This window comes from Temnothorax nylanderi, unplaced genomic scaffold (genome assembly GCF_030848795.1).
Source record: "Temnothorax nylanderi isolate EJ_2023f unplaced genomic scaffold, tnyl_v1.0 TNYL_tig0095_pilon, whole genome shotgun sequence".
Taxonomy (NCBI): Eukaryota; Metazoa; Arthropoda; class Insecta; order Hymenoptera; family Formicidae; genus Temnothorax; species Temnothorax nylanderi.
In genome coordinates, this window is record NW_027249157.1 from 176,127 (window position 1) to 193,558 (window position 17,432).

Sequence of the window (17,432 nt, forward strand, 5' to 3'; positions counted from 1 at the left end):
TCGCCATAAGGCTGCAAACTATATACTATACTATACTATAGGGGAGACCGGGGCTAAACCGCCAGTTTTTTTTCGGTGCCGATTTTTAACAAGAAAATAAATAATTTTAGTTAAATGTGGTATACCACTGTAAAGAGTGAACCTTTAGCTACAAAATTTATATAGGAAATTTTTATCTATGTTGCTTTGTTTAACCGGTATAGAGCAAAAACGACAACGGTGGAAAAATTGAAATCTCAAAAATGCCGGGGTTGAACCGCCACCCCCCCGGGGCTAATCCGCCACACTGCATTTTCAATACATATACGTACATCTAATCCTGAAAAATGATAGGATACATTTTAATAATTGTTTTTTAAGAGAAAAATATAAAAATTTATTTAAAATTTTTATGCAAAACATTATTAAAAAATATTTGTTTTACCTATTCCATAAAACAATTTAGGCACGTGAATACAGAGGTTAACCAAATCGTAAACTCCCCAACGGCACGTCACATTGTCAACGCGGGCAACCACGGGGAATACGCGTGACGGCGTTCCGGTGCCATAGGATCAGCGCGGACCCTCGAGCAACCTAACCAAGCCGCGTTTCTCGCGGAGGAGCGATAAATAGCGACAGGGGGGTTAGAAAAGCTCGCGGTGGAGCGCGACCATTTTACCGACTCGACGGCGTCCTCGCGCCGATTCCTCGACGCGCCGACGACGACGACGACGACGGCCATGACCACCACGACGACGACGGCCACGACCACCACAACGACGACGGCCACGACCACCACGACGACAACGGCCACGACTACCACGACGACGACGACGATGACCACCACCGACACCACCACCACTACAACGGCGGCGACAATGACGCCGAGACGATGCGGCGAACGCTGGACGATGCGGTCGCACGCGCGACTGTCACTGACACAACGACCAACAACGACGATTTACCGCGGCCGGGAGTCGGGACGATCTACAGCGCGCGCGGCATGTCAACTCTCGCGCGGAAATCGCGGGATCTCAGAGCCGTGCCGTGCCTCGCCATACCTCGCCGACGTGCCGTGAGCGTGAGCGATCTCGAAAACAACGGTCCGCCATCTTTTTGGTCGGCCAAAACACCCGTTTTGCGACGATACGTGCGTACCATTTCCCTCCTACACAAACTGACGCACGTGCAAGGGAAGACAGAATCACGCTCGAGGGAAACCTAACCTGAAATCGCCGTGAGCTGAAGTCGTGCGCCCGGCGCGCCACAGTGACGAGACTGGCGGACCAGCCCCGGGTGCTTACTGGCGGATAAGCCCCAAACATAAGTTTCAGGTTTGATCGCCCACGAAATATTAGACATCAATGATAATGAAAAAACTACACTGAATTCGTGTTCAGCATGCATTACTCTTTATAATCACGTACCTCGAGATTTGGATAGCAAACATTATTACAGATATTACAATATTTCCACGCGCAGAAAATTTCACTTTCACCTTCCGAAAACACGTTTGCCCTCATAAAAATCATAACACGGCAGGTAACCTGCCGAAACTCCGTTGGTCACATGGGTACCATAAGCAGCGTTTACAATGTTAATAGCGAGTTCGCACAATATACAGGTTCCGAGATATTTGATTTGGCGGTTCAACCCCGTTGGCGGTTTAGCCCCGGTCTCCCCTACATATATATATATATATATATACAGGGTGTCCCTGAACGTTTGGTACTTTGCTCGTACCCAGGTAGAACAGCAAGTCACAATAAAGTCAAAATGATGTCAAAATGACTGCAAAATGACGATTTTTGGTCATTTTACCATTATTTTACCATTATTTTGACGTCATTTTGATTTTATTGTGACTTGCTGTTCTACCTGGGTATCCAGATAGAGCGGACCAAACTGAGTCGAAAAGTCATGTACCATTTTACAATTTTCGGAATAGTTGATGAGTTATTAATGATTAAAAATCGCCGTATTAGCCCGGCCCACCGCTAAATGCAAGCGCGCGGCGAGATGCGGCCGCCTCGCGATCGGCGCGTGGGCAATTGTTTATTACAAGCGGCGATGGCTACGCACGAGCGGCGCGTAACGCTGGAACCCCGTCTTGAGCGATGATAGTTTCTCGCCTTTTTTAAATAAAAATAAAATTTTCTAACAGCATAGAAAAATTTTTTGTGCGTACGTATGTACATACGTGTGTACATGCATACATGTACACAGAAATTTTCTTGATAGGGTGAAAGACCCAATTACTGGCATATTAAGCATTCAGTAACATTTGATTTAATATATATATACAAGCAATGATACTTTATCTTTTTAAAATATTTTTTTCGGATTGCTCCAATTATGAACTTTATAAATAAAATTAGAAAGTTTAAATAAAATTGATTCTTAATTTTTAATTAATATAATAATGACCAAGCTCAATTGCACCTAATACTGGTAACCTCTAAATTTTATGTTCCTAATTCTGGCAACCAGATGAACACATTACTGGTAGTTTTTCTAACCAAACTTTTTATTCCCGACTGCTGCCGGCCGAAGGTTTGCACAACGGAGGGAATATTCGTTTCTGCACCTAAGTATATACCTAAGTATACTTACATGACAACCTCACCAGGTGTGTCAAGCAAATTTTAAGAGAATAATAGGTATCTAATATGTGAGAATGATAGGTATTCCGATGATCCGTGTTTACGCTCTTATCCATCAAAACAAAGTCGACATAGAAGTTTAGAGGTTATTCTGTCATTCACCAAGCTGCCAGTATTATGTTCATTTCATGATTTATGTCCATAATACTGTTGACAGTATTAGGATTTATGTCCATAATACTGTTGACAGTATTAGGAAAAACACGAAAAAGTGAACATATTACTGACATGAATAATTATATTATAAAAATTAATAATTTAATCCATATATATTTTTTTTTCTTTAATTTCAACATTATTTTATCAGAAAAATGTGTTACCGTGAGACTTACTATTCAAATTTTGCCTATAATCGATAATCTTTGCAGCTACTTTCATCTACTCTACTAATAAAAATGGACGTAACTCAGCAGAAAAATGAGTTTCTCGGACTTTAAGTATTTTTTTTAATTAGTGGATTGGCTTTTAGTTTCAGTTTATTGTTATAATAATAACCAGATTTCTTGAAGATTTTATTAAAAATTAATAAAATAATATAAGATATAGTTTTCATATTTTAAAAATTATTTTAATTTTGATTGACAGTAATATGGACACTGTCAGTAATTGGGTCTTTCACCCTAATAGTCTTAAAATGTATTCGTTACAAATTTTATAAAAAGTCATGTACTCGAAAGAAGAATTTATACTTATTTAAAGAACATTATAATATTTTATCGAAGAAAAGTCAAAATAATAAGCAAATCGAATTTTTGTTTTAATTTTATATTCTTAATTGAAGAATTGAAGAATTAGAATTCAGAATATTATTTATTTTAAGTAATATTATCAAGAAAACATTTTTTGTAAAGATCATCGTTACTTAAAGGAAGAGAAAACTGAGTAATTGGTTTTCTTAACACTAGAATGATATTTTTTGCGTGTGCGTATACGGCACGCCGTTTTGCTATTTAATATCATCATAAAAATTCTACCAAATTAAATTGATACTCAAAGAAAAGAAATTATTATTATGTCTAGACATACTTATAATTCATCGAATTATTATTAAGCTATAATTGAAAATGCAGAATTAAAATTATGTCTAGACAAAATATTAATTCTGAATTTATTTTATGTTATAACATAAAAATTTTTCGGGAATTAAAATTATGTACATAATTGTAATTCACAAATTTTACTTATGTACACAATTTTAATTCTTGATTTTCTATTATGTACATAATTTTAATTCTCGAATTACTCCTTTTTTTTAGTAAGTAACGGTTATCTTTAACATAGAATATTTTCTTGATAATAATCTTAAAATGTACTCATCACAAATTTTAGAAAAAGTCTTTGTCATGTACTCGAAAAAAGAATGTATACTCCTTCAAAGAACATTATAAAATATTATCAAAGAAAAGTCAAAATAATAAGCAAATCGAATTTTTGTTTTAATTTTATATTCTTAATTGAAGAATTAAACAATTAGAATTCAGAATATTATTTGTTTTAAGTAAAGAGAGTGATAAATGTATTTTAAGATTATTGTCAAAAAAATATTCTTTGTGAAGATAACAAGTACTGAAAAGAAGAGAACTAAAATGGAGTAATTGGTTTTCTTAGCACTAGAATGATATTTTTTGCGTGTGAATTGTGCGTACATGAATAGCAATCGCGATATAAGATCGCGAGCCAAAAAATAATTATTTTTTCTTTCTGTGGCAAGAAAATAATAGAGCGCTATCATTTCCACACACCACTTTGCGGTAGATAGCATGGCGCATTTTTTTTTAAGTGGTATCCCCAGTAGGTTTAATCCACTTTGCATAAAAATATTCTCATATTTTAATGCAAGAACTGTTCAAAGTGCCTTCCTCCAAATGATTGGGCCACCTCGACCCATCCATCTGTCCGGATATCGCGCGTCTAAAACATTTCGCGCCTGTCGCGAAAAATGCGCATTTTCCAACACGATGGGGCTCTTGCGCTTGCAACCAAAAATGTGGTTAATACGAACACGGTTGATGCAATCTACTGCAATGCTGAATGAATCTATCATATTGCTAAATCGATATAGTATTTTGTTTCCAAAAGAGATACAAACGTTTTGTTATAAAACATTTCATACAAACTTTATAAAGAAAATAGCATATTAATAAAACTATAACAACAAATAACTAACAATTTATTACAGCTGTACCTTATTTTATTCACTTGCAGTTCTATTATCACATATGTTTTACAATCCCAACAATAAAAATATGTTTTAACATCGTGTTGTAACATCGTGTATCGTCTTATGTACATTATATATAAATATTTGTATAAAAATATGAGTTTGCGAAATTTTGCATTAAATTACTTTATCATCTAAGCGTGGGGTAACTTCCTCGTTATATCTCCCATCAAATTCATTTTCAAATCGATTTACATTCATGATTTTTGTATTAATCGCGTTAAGCTACAGTAAAGAGATGCGGTAAAGTAATTTTCGATTAATATCTTCTCAAGTTCACATGGAAATTCGCATACTTGTGAGAGTTCAAAACAATATTCGCAAACACTTTGACTTTTTTTTCTCCGTAGACGTAACGCGAGAATTTATTTTAAGAGTACATTATTTATAAAAAGAAAAACAAACGCCACTTGTCGAAGGCACTTGTAGATACACGATCACAGGACGCACTCGCATCCATTTTCCCTTCTACTAACAATTAACGTACGCCGTTACCTTATTTCCAAAGTTTTCGTATAAAATCGCAAGATGAATAAGCCAACAAATATTTTTAATACATGTTATTTAATAATTCATTTTCAGACAGTTCGATTGTTTCAGACTTATCCTCGCGAGCGTGTAGCGCGATTACGTATTTCATTAAGTAGCCTCGATACTCGAGACCGTATAGAAAAAGAAATTACAATTGTCGTCAGATTTATCGTTCGGTTTGTGCAGCTTATGAAAAAGAAAGGCTTATCGAATATAAAAAAAAAGATGCTTTCTACTATATGTATAAGTGCGAAAACATTTAGTTTGACAATTTCTATTTCAGGCTGGAGGTAATGATTCTTTTCTTGTTCTTTGTGAACGCTATATAAATAACTATGAGCAGTAACTCATCTAATACCTACAACTATAACTTAATAGGGTTCTTACGCGCAAATATCTACAATATGTATAAACACCATTCTTGTATTGTATACACTGTGCTGTTTGCAACGCCTCGATTACAGGTAAAGGCCTTCGGCCTCTCCCTCGCCCCGCGACAAAAATGGGATTTGTCGTTATTATCTCCCTTTTCACCCAAGCCACGCACGCAATACAAAATGGCAGTAGTTACAGTAAAAAGTGATGTATTAAAAAAAGATGAACGATGAGGATCTTTGCTCTAATACTGCTGCCACAAGTTTGTCAGGTTACAAACAACGAAATCTACCCCGAAGATAAGCATTGGGAAACACTAGGACAAATCCTTCTCCGGCATGATCATCGTGAATCTAATTAAATCTATCCTATGAATCTTAGCGCATACATCCCATTAAAAAAAAATAGCAAAGCAGCTAATGCGCTATTACAAAGTAGGAAGACCGAGATTAAAGTTTTATTCGAATGTGGAACGAGATTGCAGAGATGCTATTGGGATACACGTCGTATATCGACTCTGTTAAAGCTAATGTTGCGCGAATAACAATGCCGTATATCACAAATGAGTTTAATATTGCGCTTAAAAAACTTGAACTGTTTCTCTCGCATTCGTATATTCAAACAGCGATATACAATTTGATTCATTTTCAATTTAAACATCTTAATTGTACAGATAACTTCGATATACAATTAAGAAACAATGTAACGGCTTTTATAATCTCGTCAAAATCATACCCGCTTTGATTTATTTGTTGTCATGACATCTCCGGTAAGTTTATGGAAATTCGCTTATCTACAAGTTATAGTTTTCGCTTTTTTTAAATTTCTTTTGAGAATCATCTCTCCCATCGTTTCTCTAACATGCCAGTTCTTGAAGTGCGACTTTCTAATTCTACATAATACGCGAAATTATTATGTAAAAATTGATAAATTATAAAATACAATGAATGACGTGAACCGAAGCTTGTAACGGTAGCTTGGTTATGAGTATATTCTACATATACCTTTCTCTCTCTCTCTCTCTCTCTCTCTCTCTCTCTCTCTCGCTTCCTCTCTCTTTCTTTCTTACACACATGCGAATTGTCTTTCACACGAAACTCACAATATAACATTAAAGCAATTGATGTACAACTTTTGCAATCCAATACAAAAGTATGAAGACATACCTACAACGCAAATTGTGACAATTAGCATAAAAAATTTTATATTATTACGGTAAAAAGAAAAAGAAAAATACAATTCTGAGATTAACTTAAATGTCTTAATGTACTCGATTTGTTTCGAATGGCTAAATAATAGGGAGGGAATGAATGTGCATAAACAGAAATGGCCAAGTGGACACAATTGTCACGTCGTCAGTGTTAATTTCCTCGCATCATCACTGACTCTTATCGATAAAATATTCATTTGTCAATGTTGAGTCTCGTTCACGATTCTTATACCGTCCAGTTCATTCTTCTCGTTCTTGTCGTCATCCTTATCTGGATTGTCCCATGCTTGCCTTTGACCAGAACCGAAAATTGCATAGAATGTCGCACAAAAGATATAAATACCAGCGCAGATCATAAACACGGTCCTCCATTTGGCATGCGATGGCTGAAAATAATAGCATCACATAGATATTGTATGTTCAATTACTTAATTAATTAGAGTTTTAAGAGACCAATTACATATATATTTACCGATTTAGCAATAACCTCTCCAACGGTAATCGGCGCGAGAAGTCCAGCGAGATTGGCGATACAATTTGTGAAGGACATTAAGATCCCAGCAAACCTCGGAGAGATGTCGAGGTGATTTACTTTAAAACCTGAATAAATAGCGCCATTCAGACCGACGCCCACTGTAATAATGGTTACTGTCAACCAGGCATTGCAACCGGTATACGAAGCAGCAATCAATGCCAAAGCCGGTGAAAACTGGCCGATGCTGTTAACGATCTTGCGAGTCACAGTGTGAGTAAATTTCCCCGAAGAGATCATCCAATCCGCGACGTGAGAGATAAACATGGAAAAGAGCCACATGGCAAAGTATGGAAGTGCCGAATAGAGACCATTCTGAAACCATACAGACAAACGATTAGTTTCGTGCGGGGAAACTGTGGAAAACTCTTTTCCCTCCAATTTAAATATATCACTCACTTTCTGGATACTGAAATGGAGAATCTGTTTCATAAATGTCGGAAGCTGAGTCATCAACGTTTCATATCCATAATTCTGACCCATGTGCGCCATCAAGATAGCCCAAAATGGTAGCGAAGTTGCAATGGCCTTCCAAGGCACGGGAGGCGATGACTAAAAGAAGAAAGAATATTAGTTTTCTCAGTTTGGCTACTAAAAGAGATGTATTATTATAACAGGCGATAGAGATTAAAATAAATATTTCGATTAACGTGGTAAATTGAGATAAATATTGAGATAAATTAATTAACAGCGAAGAAATGCGAAAGGAACTCACGGAAATGCCAGCGCTACCCCAGAGAGAGCTGAGTATGAGCTTCTTCTCGTCTTCTGTGATGCTTGGATGTTGCTCGGGATCCTCATAGACCCATATGAGAAACGCTATGCACCAGACGGTACCGATAACACCAAACACGTAGAAAATAGATGGCCAACCGCCTACTAATTGCCAGTCGGCCAACAGACCGCTCAACGGCATGGATATTATCGTGCCGAATTGTGCGCCTATCGATGGGAAGAGAGAAACATGCAAAAAAAAATGTGATTAGTTATCGTCATCAGGCGTCCAATCATCCTTATGCTCTTTCTATTTTTACCAACAAAAAAAGACCTTGTGGGAGTGAATGGTTAAAAATGAAGATAACTCAAGAAATTGAAAAGGTCCACGGTCCACAAATCCCGCCGCAGCAAGAAGCGCGCACACCCACAGTAGCGACTCGATGCAGACTCGAAATGCCCCAGAGACAGAGAGGAGGATTCTCGCGCGGCGAACTAGCTCTCGACTCGGTATACGCGACAAATCGCTACATAAAGGAAGAAGAAATCGCATTGAACGAGCTTACCGGCATAGACAAAGGCACCCATCCTGCTCCGTTCGTTAGGCGGTATCCACTTCGCCAGCAGTGCGTGCGTGCAAGGCACAATAGGACCCTGCAATAGGGATTAATCCATTCCTAGGGGGAAGGAAATACACCCGTGCAATCAAAAAACGTTCACACTCAAACGGATCAGTAATCCTTTAAGATTATGACTATAATTACTTATATTATTATATGTTAATGTAATAATAATGCTAAAGCTAATGTAAGAAATATCTATCTCTGCGAATACACAGAGACTCTTATCTTATTGATCAAAGTTTTTTCAAGACAATGCATAATGTAGAAGACAAGAACTGAAATAAAATAATTCTTTATCAAATTTTTTTTTCAATTAATTCGTGAACTTTATACTTACGAACGAATGAAAGTTGTTTGCAAGTAGCAAAGTATGTATTTGGACACAACAGATAACCGATCCCGAAACATCACACATTCTCATGTTCGCTCGCTCTTCTCGAGTCTCAATCAAACTATTATATTGTATCGTAATGGTGAGGGATTTTCGAGATGTTACTTACCTCTCCTAAACCCTGAATGAAACGAACGATTATCAGGGGCCAGTATCCCCAGTACGCGGACACTGGAACTAGCAGTCCAAAAAGCGAATTGATCAGCATGCCGACCCCGAGGAAGTACTTGGCGCCGTAACGCTTGGCAAGAATACCGAACGGTATCTGCGTTATAACGTAGCCCCAGAAAAATGAGCTTAAGAGATAGCCTTGCTGCTTGTTGTCCCAGTCAAATGGTCCGTCGGCGCTCTGCAAAGACGGAGGACACACATTTTTGAGTTCCTACTTACTGAACTATCGAAATTTCGCAATAAAAAAAAGAACTGCAGAATTTTGTTTTACTCACGCCATCGGCAGCGCCGGTTTCATTGGTATTCTGTCCGCACTCATCCACGACTTCTATCTCCTCATCAGGGTTCTTGATAGCAGTATGATTGACCATCGCGACAATAGCCACAGACATATTGGTCCTCATTATGTAGGCGTTCGCCATACCAAGGAATATCATGAAAGTCACCATGTGACGCTTCCCAAAGCGGGCTGAAAGAATAAAGAGACGTATTAGGCTATTATTACATGGTACTATATTGCGGTGTCAATAAAGGCGAGACAGACGATGAAATGTTGTGTAATAACATATCTCGTATTATGTTATATTCAATATTTCTTATACGTTATAAACATCTCAAAATCTGTATTTTTAATTTTAATTACGAACTGAAAATCTCAATTTCTCGGTAGAAATTATTTCTAAAAATATGGTTGGGCATTGTTTACCGCAACTATGCGTTTCTTTTTTCATTAAAATTATATATCTGCGCAACTGAAGCTTTAAATTAAAATTCTAAAAGTTTCAGTCTTCCTCTATTCGCAGAAAATTCCACTGACAATGAGTAAAATCGATTCCGAATCACGGAATCTATTATTAATTTAAGGGCAAATGTTCCTAGAAGAATTGCATATATTATATATTATATTTTATACAATGTTATACTGTGTTTTGTAGCGCTAGTCTAAATATCGCCGTGATAATCGAATAAAGACGCTACGGCAATCGTTAATTGACGCTCCGGAGATATTCGCCAAAGCATGTCCTGTAACTGCTAATGTATATTAGCAGATACTCTGCCAAATTTTCACGGAAATAACCGAAGGACGAATCGCGGGACCAATGCCGAGGTGAGGGTTACGCCAAAAAAGATTATGACGCGAGTTAATTGAGCTGCGTGCTATCAAACGGAAACGTCGCTAATAAATTATACCAACAATATGTAAAAGCTGTTATGTGAGGACGTCACAAAATTCTTGTGTTTCAACAAACAATTCTGCCGTTCTCAGAATATCATTTAATATTGTTTTATACGGCATAAAATTATTTTAAGCCAAGTCAATTCTTCTTTTATTCCAAACCACTTCTGATTTAAATTTAAATTTAATGTTTCGAAACCGGCGTAATTAAAATTCTTGAAAGAAAGACCAACCGTCATTCTTATAGGCAAAGGAAAATAAATTCGTCGAAAATATTTCTTTTCCTTTTCAAGTTGCAGAATAACAACGGTTTCCAACGGTCGACAAAGTTCACAGAAATTTCACGTAAAGTAGATACTCGAGAATTGTCGTCATTTTGCAACAGAATTATCGAGCTTTGCGCGGCAATCAATGAAGGTGAGTCATTAGATCATAATCGGTTGTAAGACATGTATAAACGCCGTTGACCATTAACATGAATCCGTACGAATTACAAAGTACAGAAGTCTCGTTACATTTTATGTCGATGAGCCACGATCTATACGCTACACTCGATCAAAGTCGACGTAAACAGATCGAATTCATCATCGTTAATTGACGACCGCCAATTAACGGCAGAGAGATGCGGCGAATAAGATGTCGAATAGGCGCTCATGCGTGTAATTCGGTGTATTCAAGTGTCGTAATAAAGATCTGTGAAAGAGAAAAACGATAACGATAAGAATCGTACGGAGTACATGCAGAGCTTCGGGTAATATTCCATGAGTTTGGAATCACGATCAATGATGACATAATACGACGATATATTCGCGACGGTATTTTCTATTTAACGCTAATCTACGTTTTGTATTACGTGTTTTATCGGTATCGTCGTTATCATCAGGTAGATCTCTTTTTCAGCCCGATCTCTTACATATATATTTACTTTTACAAGATAAAACCGCATCAGAGATAACGAGTACAATACATTACAGTTTTCAATATATTTATACCATAATTCTGGAGATCGCGATTGAAGAAGGATCTATTTCAACGACAGAGGTCGAAAGGGACCTAAGTTAAAATTAGGGTAAACGATTCCCTCATTCGTGTCCCAAAAATTATTGTGTACGAGGTATCGCGAGACGTTTGCTATTTAAAGATCGTTGCTTCGAGGAGACAATTCTGATAGACCGTTATGCGAATCAAAACTTCATCTCGCCTTATCTAATCAACTTTAAATGATAGTGTCCACGGTCTAAATGCAATCGGTTCTACTTGACCGCAGCGGGAAACCTTTTACGCGAATCACGCGCCGGTTGTAATGAAGTTAACGACATTAGCAAGGAATGACGAGCACTCTACTGTTTCAAAGGGACCGCCGCGCCGGACAAGTACCCATCGTGATATTTATCACCGATGGTTTGAGTGCGTGAGTCATACCTGGCCGCATGTAATCGATAGCATAGTCGCTTGCATGAACTTCGTGGGCTGAGTAGATGTACGATGACATGAAATTTCTTTAACGCCGTGTCTCGCTATGAGAAAAATCAATTTCCTGACAGAAATTTGCAAGTCGATTTATATTAAAGATTCAATCTAACGCACCGTCCTTCTCTTTCTAAGTCCGAGATTTAACTCCAAATATCTTTGTAATCAAGCGACAGACTTTACAACGTTATATTGTAACGACTTTACGAAGCTCACTTTATAAGTAATTAAAGAAAAAACAATATAATTGATGAGATTTTCTGAGACTTCCTTAGGAATCTGAAGATGACTAAAACTTGCTACGAAAAAACAGTATTCTTTCATGTCTAGATATCCGATTATCAGCCTTATATTCGATTATCGGTCTTATATCCGTTATGCCCGTCTATGTACACACCAACACCTTGTCGCAGCTTCTACGTGTCGTGTTATTATGTTAGCAATTACGGTCGCGCGGAGACTGCGTCACACAGAACAAACGACTCCTCCTTCTTCTTCTTCTTTTTTCCTCTCGTTTCCTCTCGGTCGATGTTACAAAACTTCATGGCCGATTACACTCCGCGGCTTGTACTTCTCTTATCACGCTCAGATTAACGCCGCGCCGCGCTCTCCTAAACGTCGCCGGGAGAGAGCAAATAAAAAGAAAAGCAAACGGAGAAAAATAAGATAGGAGGCGAGCGTCTCGGACGAAGGATCGGCGAAACGTCGCGGCGCGTCGGATTGATTCGCTTCAATTCGCGCAAGTGTTTCTAGGAATAAATTTCGACGCCCACTCGCCAAACTAGCTTAAGTCAATTGACATCAGACGACATTGCTGCTTAAACTGACCAGTTCTCCTAAGTCCATGCATAAATTATCTAAAATCACGTTTGTTCCGCCTCCTTTTTGATTCTCCTCTCTCGTTCCCTGTCCTCTTAACCTTTAGAGGCCGGGAAAAGGATTTGAAGAGTTTTTTTTTTATACTATTTTTCCCTTATTCAACACACAAATTTTGCCTGAAAACATCAAATAGCTTGTGTTTTTTGGGTGGTCGATATTTCGACCACCCCCGGCCTCTAAAGGTTAAAAATCGCGTGCGATACACGTTGTTTGCTATAAAAGAGAATCATTTGTGACTTCACGCGATAATAATCGTAAAATATATTTTTCTTCTAATCTTGTACCTCAAATGTCGTTGAAGTACTTAGGGTCAATTGTTCCAACCTGTTGGTAAATTAACTAATAATTAAATCATATATATGTCTTTGTTTATCCTTTACATTAGACAAAGATAGACATATGATTTAATTAGTAGTAAGCTTACCAACAGGTTGAAACAACCGGTCCTTAAGCATATACATGATATATTATTCGAGAGTTTTATGCAATACTGTGGGAAATGTCTTTAATTATAAGGATCATTACTTAGAATATGTATATTTCTTTTCTTTTGACCAAACAACGTTGTCGATTGTTGAGTAAAAAAAAGTAACGTTTTTATCGGGTATCTTCCTACATACCCAACGCACCTTACAATTAGCAATTTTACGAGAAAAAAAATTGTGCAAACATGCTCGAAAAGTGCACGAACGCGAGCTCTACTTGACCGCAGTCACGTACAATGCATGAGATTATTTCCTTGTAAATAAAGGGTTTCGCGGAACAACGACGAGAAGTAAAACGAAAATTTTTACATAATGATCTTTCCTTATCGAGTTTCTGTATAGAAATCGAAATCGAGATCTAGATTTTGGAGTTATCCAATAAGTAATAAAATCTTTATTTAATTTCTCGGGCTTTAATTAAAAATTAATAAGATATTTAACATTAGAAACTTGTGAAAAAAATAGAAAATTTGAAAACAGACAATTGTTTAAACTTTTATTATAAAAGAATACCGCGTTTATTTATAATCGTAGAGCTCTTGCATTTGTAGTTGCAGATCGCTTATTAAATTGGAACCAATTATAGCATCAATATACGTGAGGTTGCGTTGTTCGAAAACGATCTCCCATTATCTGGGGTCAAGCGTTTGACCTTACAATTACGTCAGTATGATTGTAGGATTATTAGCTAAGGGTTGATTAATCACGGGGATAAAGTCTAAAATTAGGCATTGCCATAACTTTCCATAGTTTTCTTAAACATACCGAAAACATTTGGAAAATCTTTCTGTCACGTTCCATATATTATGTCAGCTTACTTATGTTTCTCTTTATTATCATTGCGTACAAGTCATTAATTATTCTCGAATAAACATTTAAATTCTTTCCTCTTTAAGTTCAATAATTATTAAGTTTAATTAATATCTCGCTTATTTATAATACCTGAAATTTATAATTCACTACTTTAAATTATCTTTAATTTAAAGATTATCTTTGCAAGAGAGATCGCAATTAATCCTATAACGATAAGCTTTCTCTCGTTTAACCCTTCATAGTCACACTTCTCTAGAATATCATTCTAGTCATACTGGGTCATATTGACCCAGTCGATTTTTAAATGGTTGGCATTTTAATAGTATCGGTCCGATCGGGTTCAAATAATTCTGGAACATACCTTGAACATTCTAGAATATAAAACAACTGCGATTTTGTGAGAGATCAAATGGCAATATGTTGAAAAAAAAATCGTGAACGAGTACATGCGTAAAAAAGTAGCTTTTTCACTTAAAAAATCATAACTTTTTAATTTTTTAATTTTTTAAAATAAAATTTGCAGGTTATACTCCTAAGATACGACACTTTAAGAAAAAAAATAGTCCTCTAGTGCGCGTTTCAAAAAAGGTATTTATTCCGGCATATGAAGAGGCCCAATTTTGGAGTGAAAAAAATGTGGATTTATCAGAAAATAATGTGTTTTATTATTATTATGTATATCCTGAGTACACAGAAACATAAGCATTATTGTTTTTTCGTTATAAAACGACAAAAAAGTCATTTATTCAGTGCCACCGCAGTTGGCACTCACTACTGCTACGCAGATTGTATGCCATCTGATAACAAATAACACCGTTATTATAAAAACAATGGAAAAAAAATATCGCAGGTGCCACAGTCACACTTACGGTTCAGACACTTGTTTTAAAGACAATAAAAAAATCCGATTTTTTTTCACTGAAACTACGTTCTAGTCACACTATGGGTCAATCTGACCCGCATTTTTGCACGATGTTTCCGCAACCGCTGTCATACAAATACAGACGCTTTAATCAAATGACTAACGATCTCTACCGATAGAGGATACTTCAAACTCTGGGTAGATGGCGAGCCAAACCCCATTTTAAGCCAGGCACTTACCGATATTTTAGCTTCAAACTTGAGCGCGGGTCAAATCGACCCAGTGTGACTACAAAGGGTTAATTCTTTCGATATTATTCAGTAATCACGTCGTTGTATACAGGGTGTTTAAAAAAATGTTACATATTTTGAGAGCAGGTAGTATTTCGTCGAAACAAAAAGAAAATGTCTAGTAAACATGGGTCCTATAATCAAGTACCTGTTAAGATATAGGCCAGTTTTTATCGTTTACTATAGGAAGTGCTTCTATACATCAAATACCTAAGATATGGGTCAGTCTTTATCGTATACTATATATAGAAGATGCTCTATATGAAGATCCCATTCATTGTCACACATCCTTCAGTTCTACGTCTCAGAGGATCACGCACTCTTGCGAAGACACCTGATTGCTCTCAGATTTGCTGACACGCATTAAATGCGCGTTTCTGCAATGTTTGAAACGTCATCGATCCCCATTTTGCACGCATCGTCCGACAATACCGAACCCAAACATTGTAGGAACGCGCATTTAATGTGTGTCAGCAAATCTAAGAGCAGTCAGGTGCATTCGCAAGAGTGCGTGATTCTCTGAGACATAATAGGGCTGAAAGGTGACAATGAACGGGAATCACATAGAGCACCTCTTATAATATACGATAAAGATTGACCCATTTCTTAACAGATATTTGATTTAGGACCCATGTTTACTGGGCATTTTCTTTTTGTTTTGATAAATACCTGCTCTGAAAATATGTAACACTTTTTTCAAACACCCTGTATAAATCTACATCAAGAAGTGGCTATCTGCCAAAGATCAAAATTCGAGTGACACATAACGAGTGCAAATTCAATTCAAAACTTTTTACAGATCAATAATATAAAAAATTAACAAGATATAAATGTAAAACATTGAGATATAAGAACCTGAAAAGCTCTGTGCAAATGTTTGTGTTTATGTTAAAATCGTGGATTTGGAAACCATGATACGAATAATATATATCCCAAAACGTACAATACAACAATAAAGAATATCTTCTCGAAAAAAGAAAATTTTGAAACCATGCTTCTTTTATAACAAAAGTTTGAACAATTGTCTGTTTCCAAGTTTTTTATTTTTTCACAAGTTCCTAATGTTAAATATCTTATTAATTTTTAATTAAAGCCCGAGAATTAAAGTAAAGATTTTATTACTTGTTGGCTGACTCCAAAATTAGATCTCAATTTCAATTTCTACAGAAACTCGATAAGGGGAGATCATTATGTAAAAATTATCCTTTTACTTCTCGTCGTTTTTCCGCGATACCCTTTATTTACAAGAAAATAATCTCATGCATTGTACGTGATGTGACTGACGGTTCGATATTGTTGTCGCTTGAAACTTGCGTAAGTTTCCACTTCAAGATATCGAGAGCCGGATTATTGAGTAAGAATTCGGCTGCGGTAATCGATGATCAATATTTACGTAAACGCGGGGGTCCAAAAATTTTCCTTGCTCGGGCGTACAGGGCGTACCGAAATCCCGCGGACGAATCATTGATAAAATAACCGTCGAGACGGGAGCAAAGCACGTTCGCTGATAAGTGAGAATGAAGGCCATGACGCGGAGGGTTTATTGGCCCGGATCCAACCGCGTTTTATCCGTGACTCCACCGCCGAATGCACTCTCGTGCGCATTTCACAAGCGCGTTCTTAAACGTCTCGCAATAGGCAGTGCGATAGTATCGATTATTTCGAAAATGACAGCCAGAAAGAGAAGAAGCCGCGCCAAAATATAGACAAGCGAATAAGAGCGATGATTCCCGTAAAACGGAATATCAGAAGAATGCTTCAATTATTTACGCACACTGAATTAAAGATGTATTCGCGAGATATCTCATATTTTATCATTTCCTAACGTATATATACAATATAGAATTTATCAGTTAATTTATAACTTATAAAGGTAAGTGCAGATATATTACATAATTAAGGTACCCATAATTTTCCATTGTGAGTCTCAGAATGTTTCGGCTGAAAGATTAATACGTCAATCTCTGGCTTTGCTTTATCACTTTCATTATCGTTAAATTTTATTGCCGATAATTAAATAACTTATATACTTTTATATACAAT

The 17,432-nt window shown here is 36.8% G+C and overlaps 1 protein-coding gene across 2 annotated transcripts in view; it reads right to left on the minus strand.

Annotated features, from left to right (window-relative positions):
• Window positions 1-4,814: 4,814 nt before the first annotated feature.
• Picot (putative inorganic phosphate cotransporter protein picot) overlaps window positions 4,815-17,432 on the minus strand; it is a 44,414-nt gene continuing 31,796 nt past the window's right edge. For both annotated transcript variants that reach the window (XM_071711155.1, XM_071711154.1), the window contains exons 2-8: window positions 9,689-9,882; window positions 9,352-9,591; window positions 8,795-8,882; window positions 8,230-8,456; window positions 7,914-8,066; window positions 7,455-7,829; window positions 4,815-7,368 (exon numbers count right to left, since the gene is read on the minus strand). In XM_071711155.1, the coding sequence (XP_071567256.1) occupies window positions 7,183-7,368; window positions 7,455-7,829; window positions 7,914-8,066; window positions 8,230-8,456; window positions 8,795-8,882; window positions 9,352-9,591; window positions 9,689-9,882 (1,463 nt within the window). In that variant the 3' untranslated portion in view covers window positions 4,815-7,182. The remainder of the gene's footprint in view (window positions 7,369-7,454; window positions 7,830-7,913; window positions 8,067-8,229; window positions 8,457-8,794; window positions 8,883-9,351; window positions 9,592-9,688; window positions 9,883-17,432) is intronic.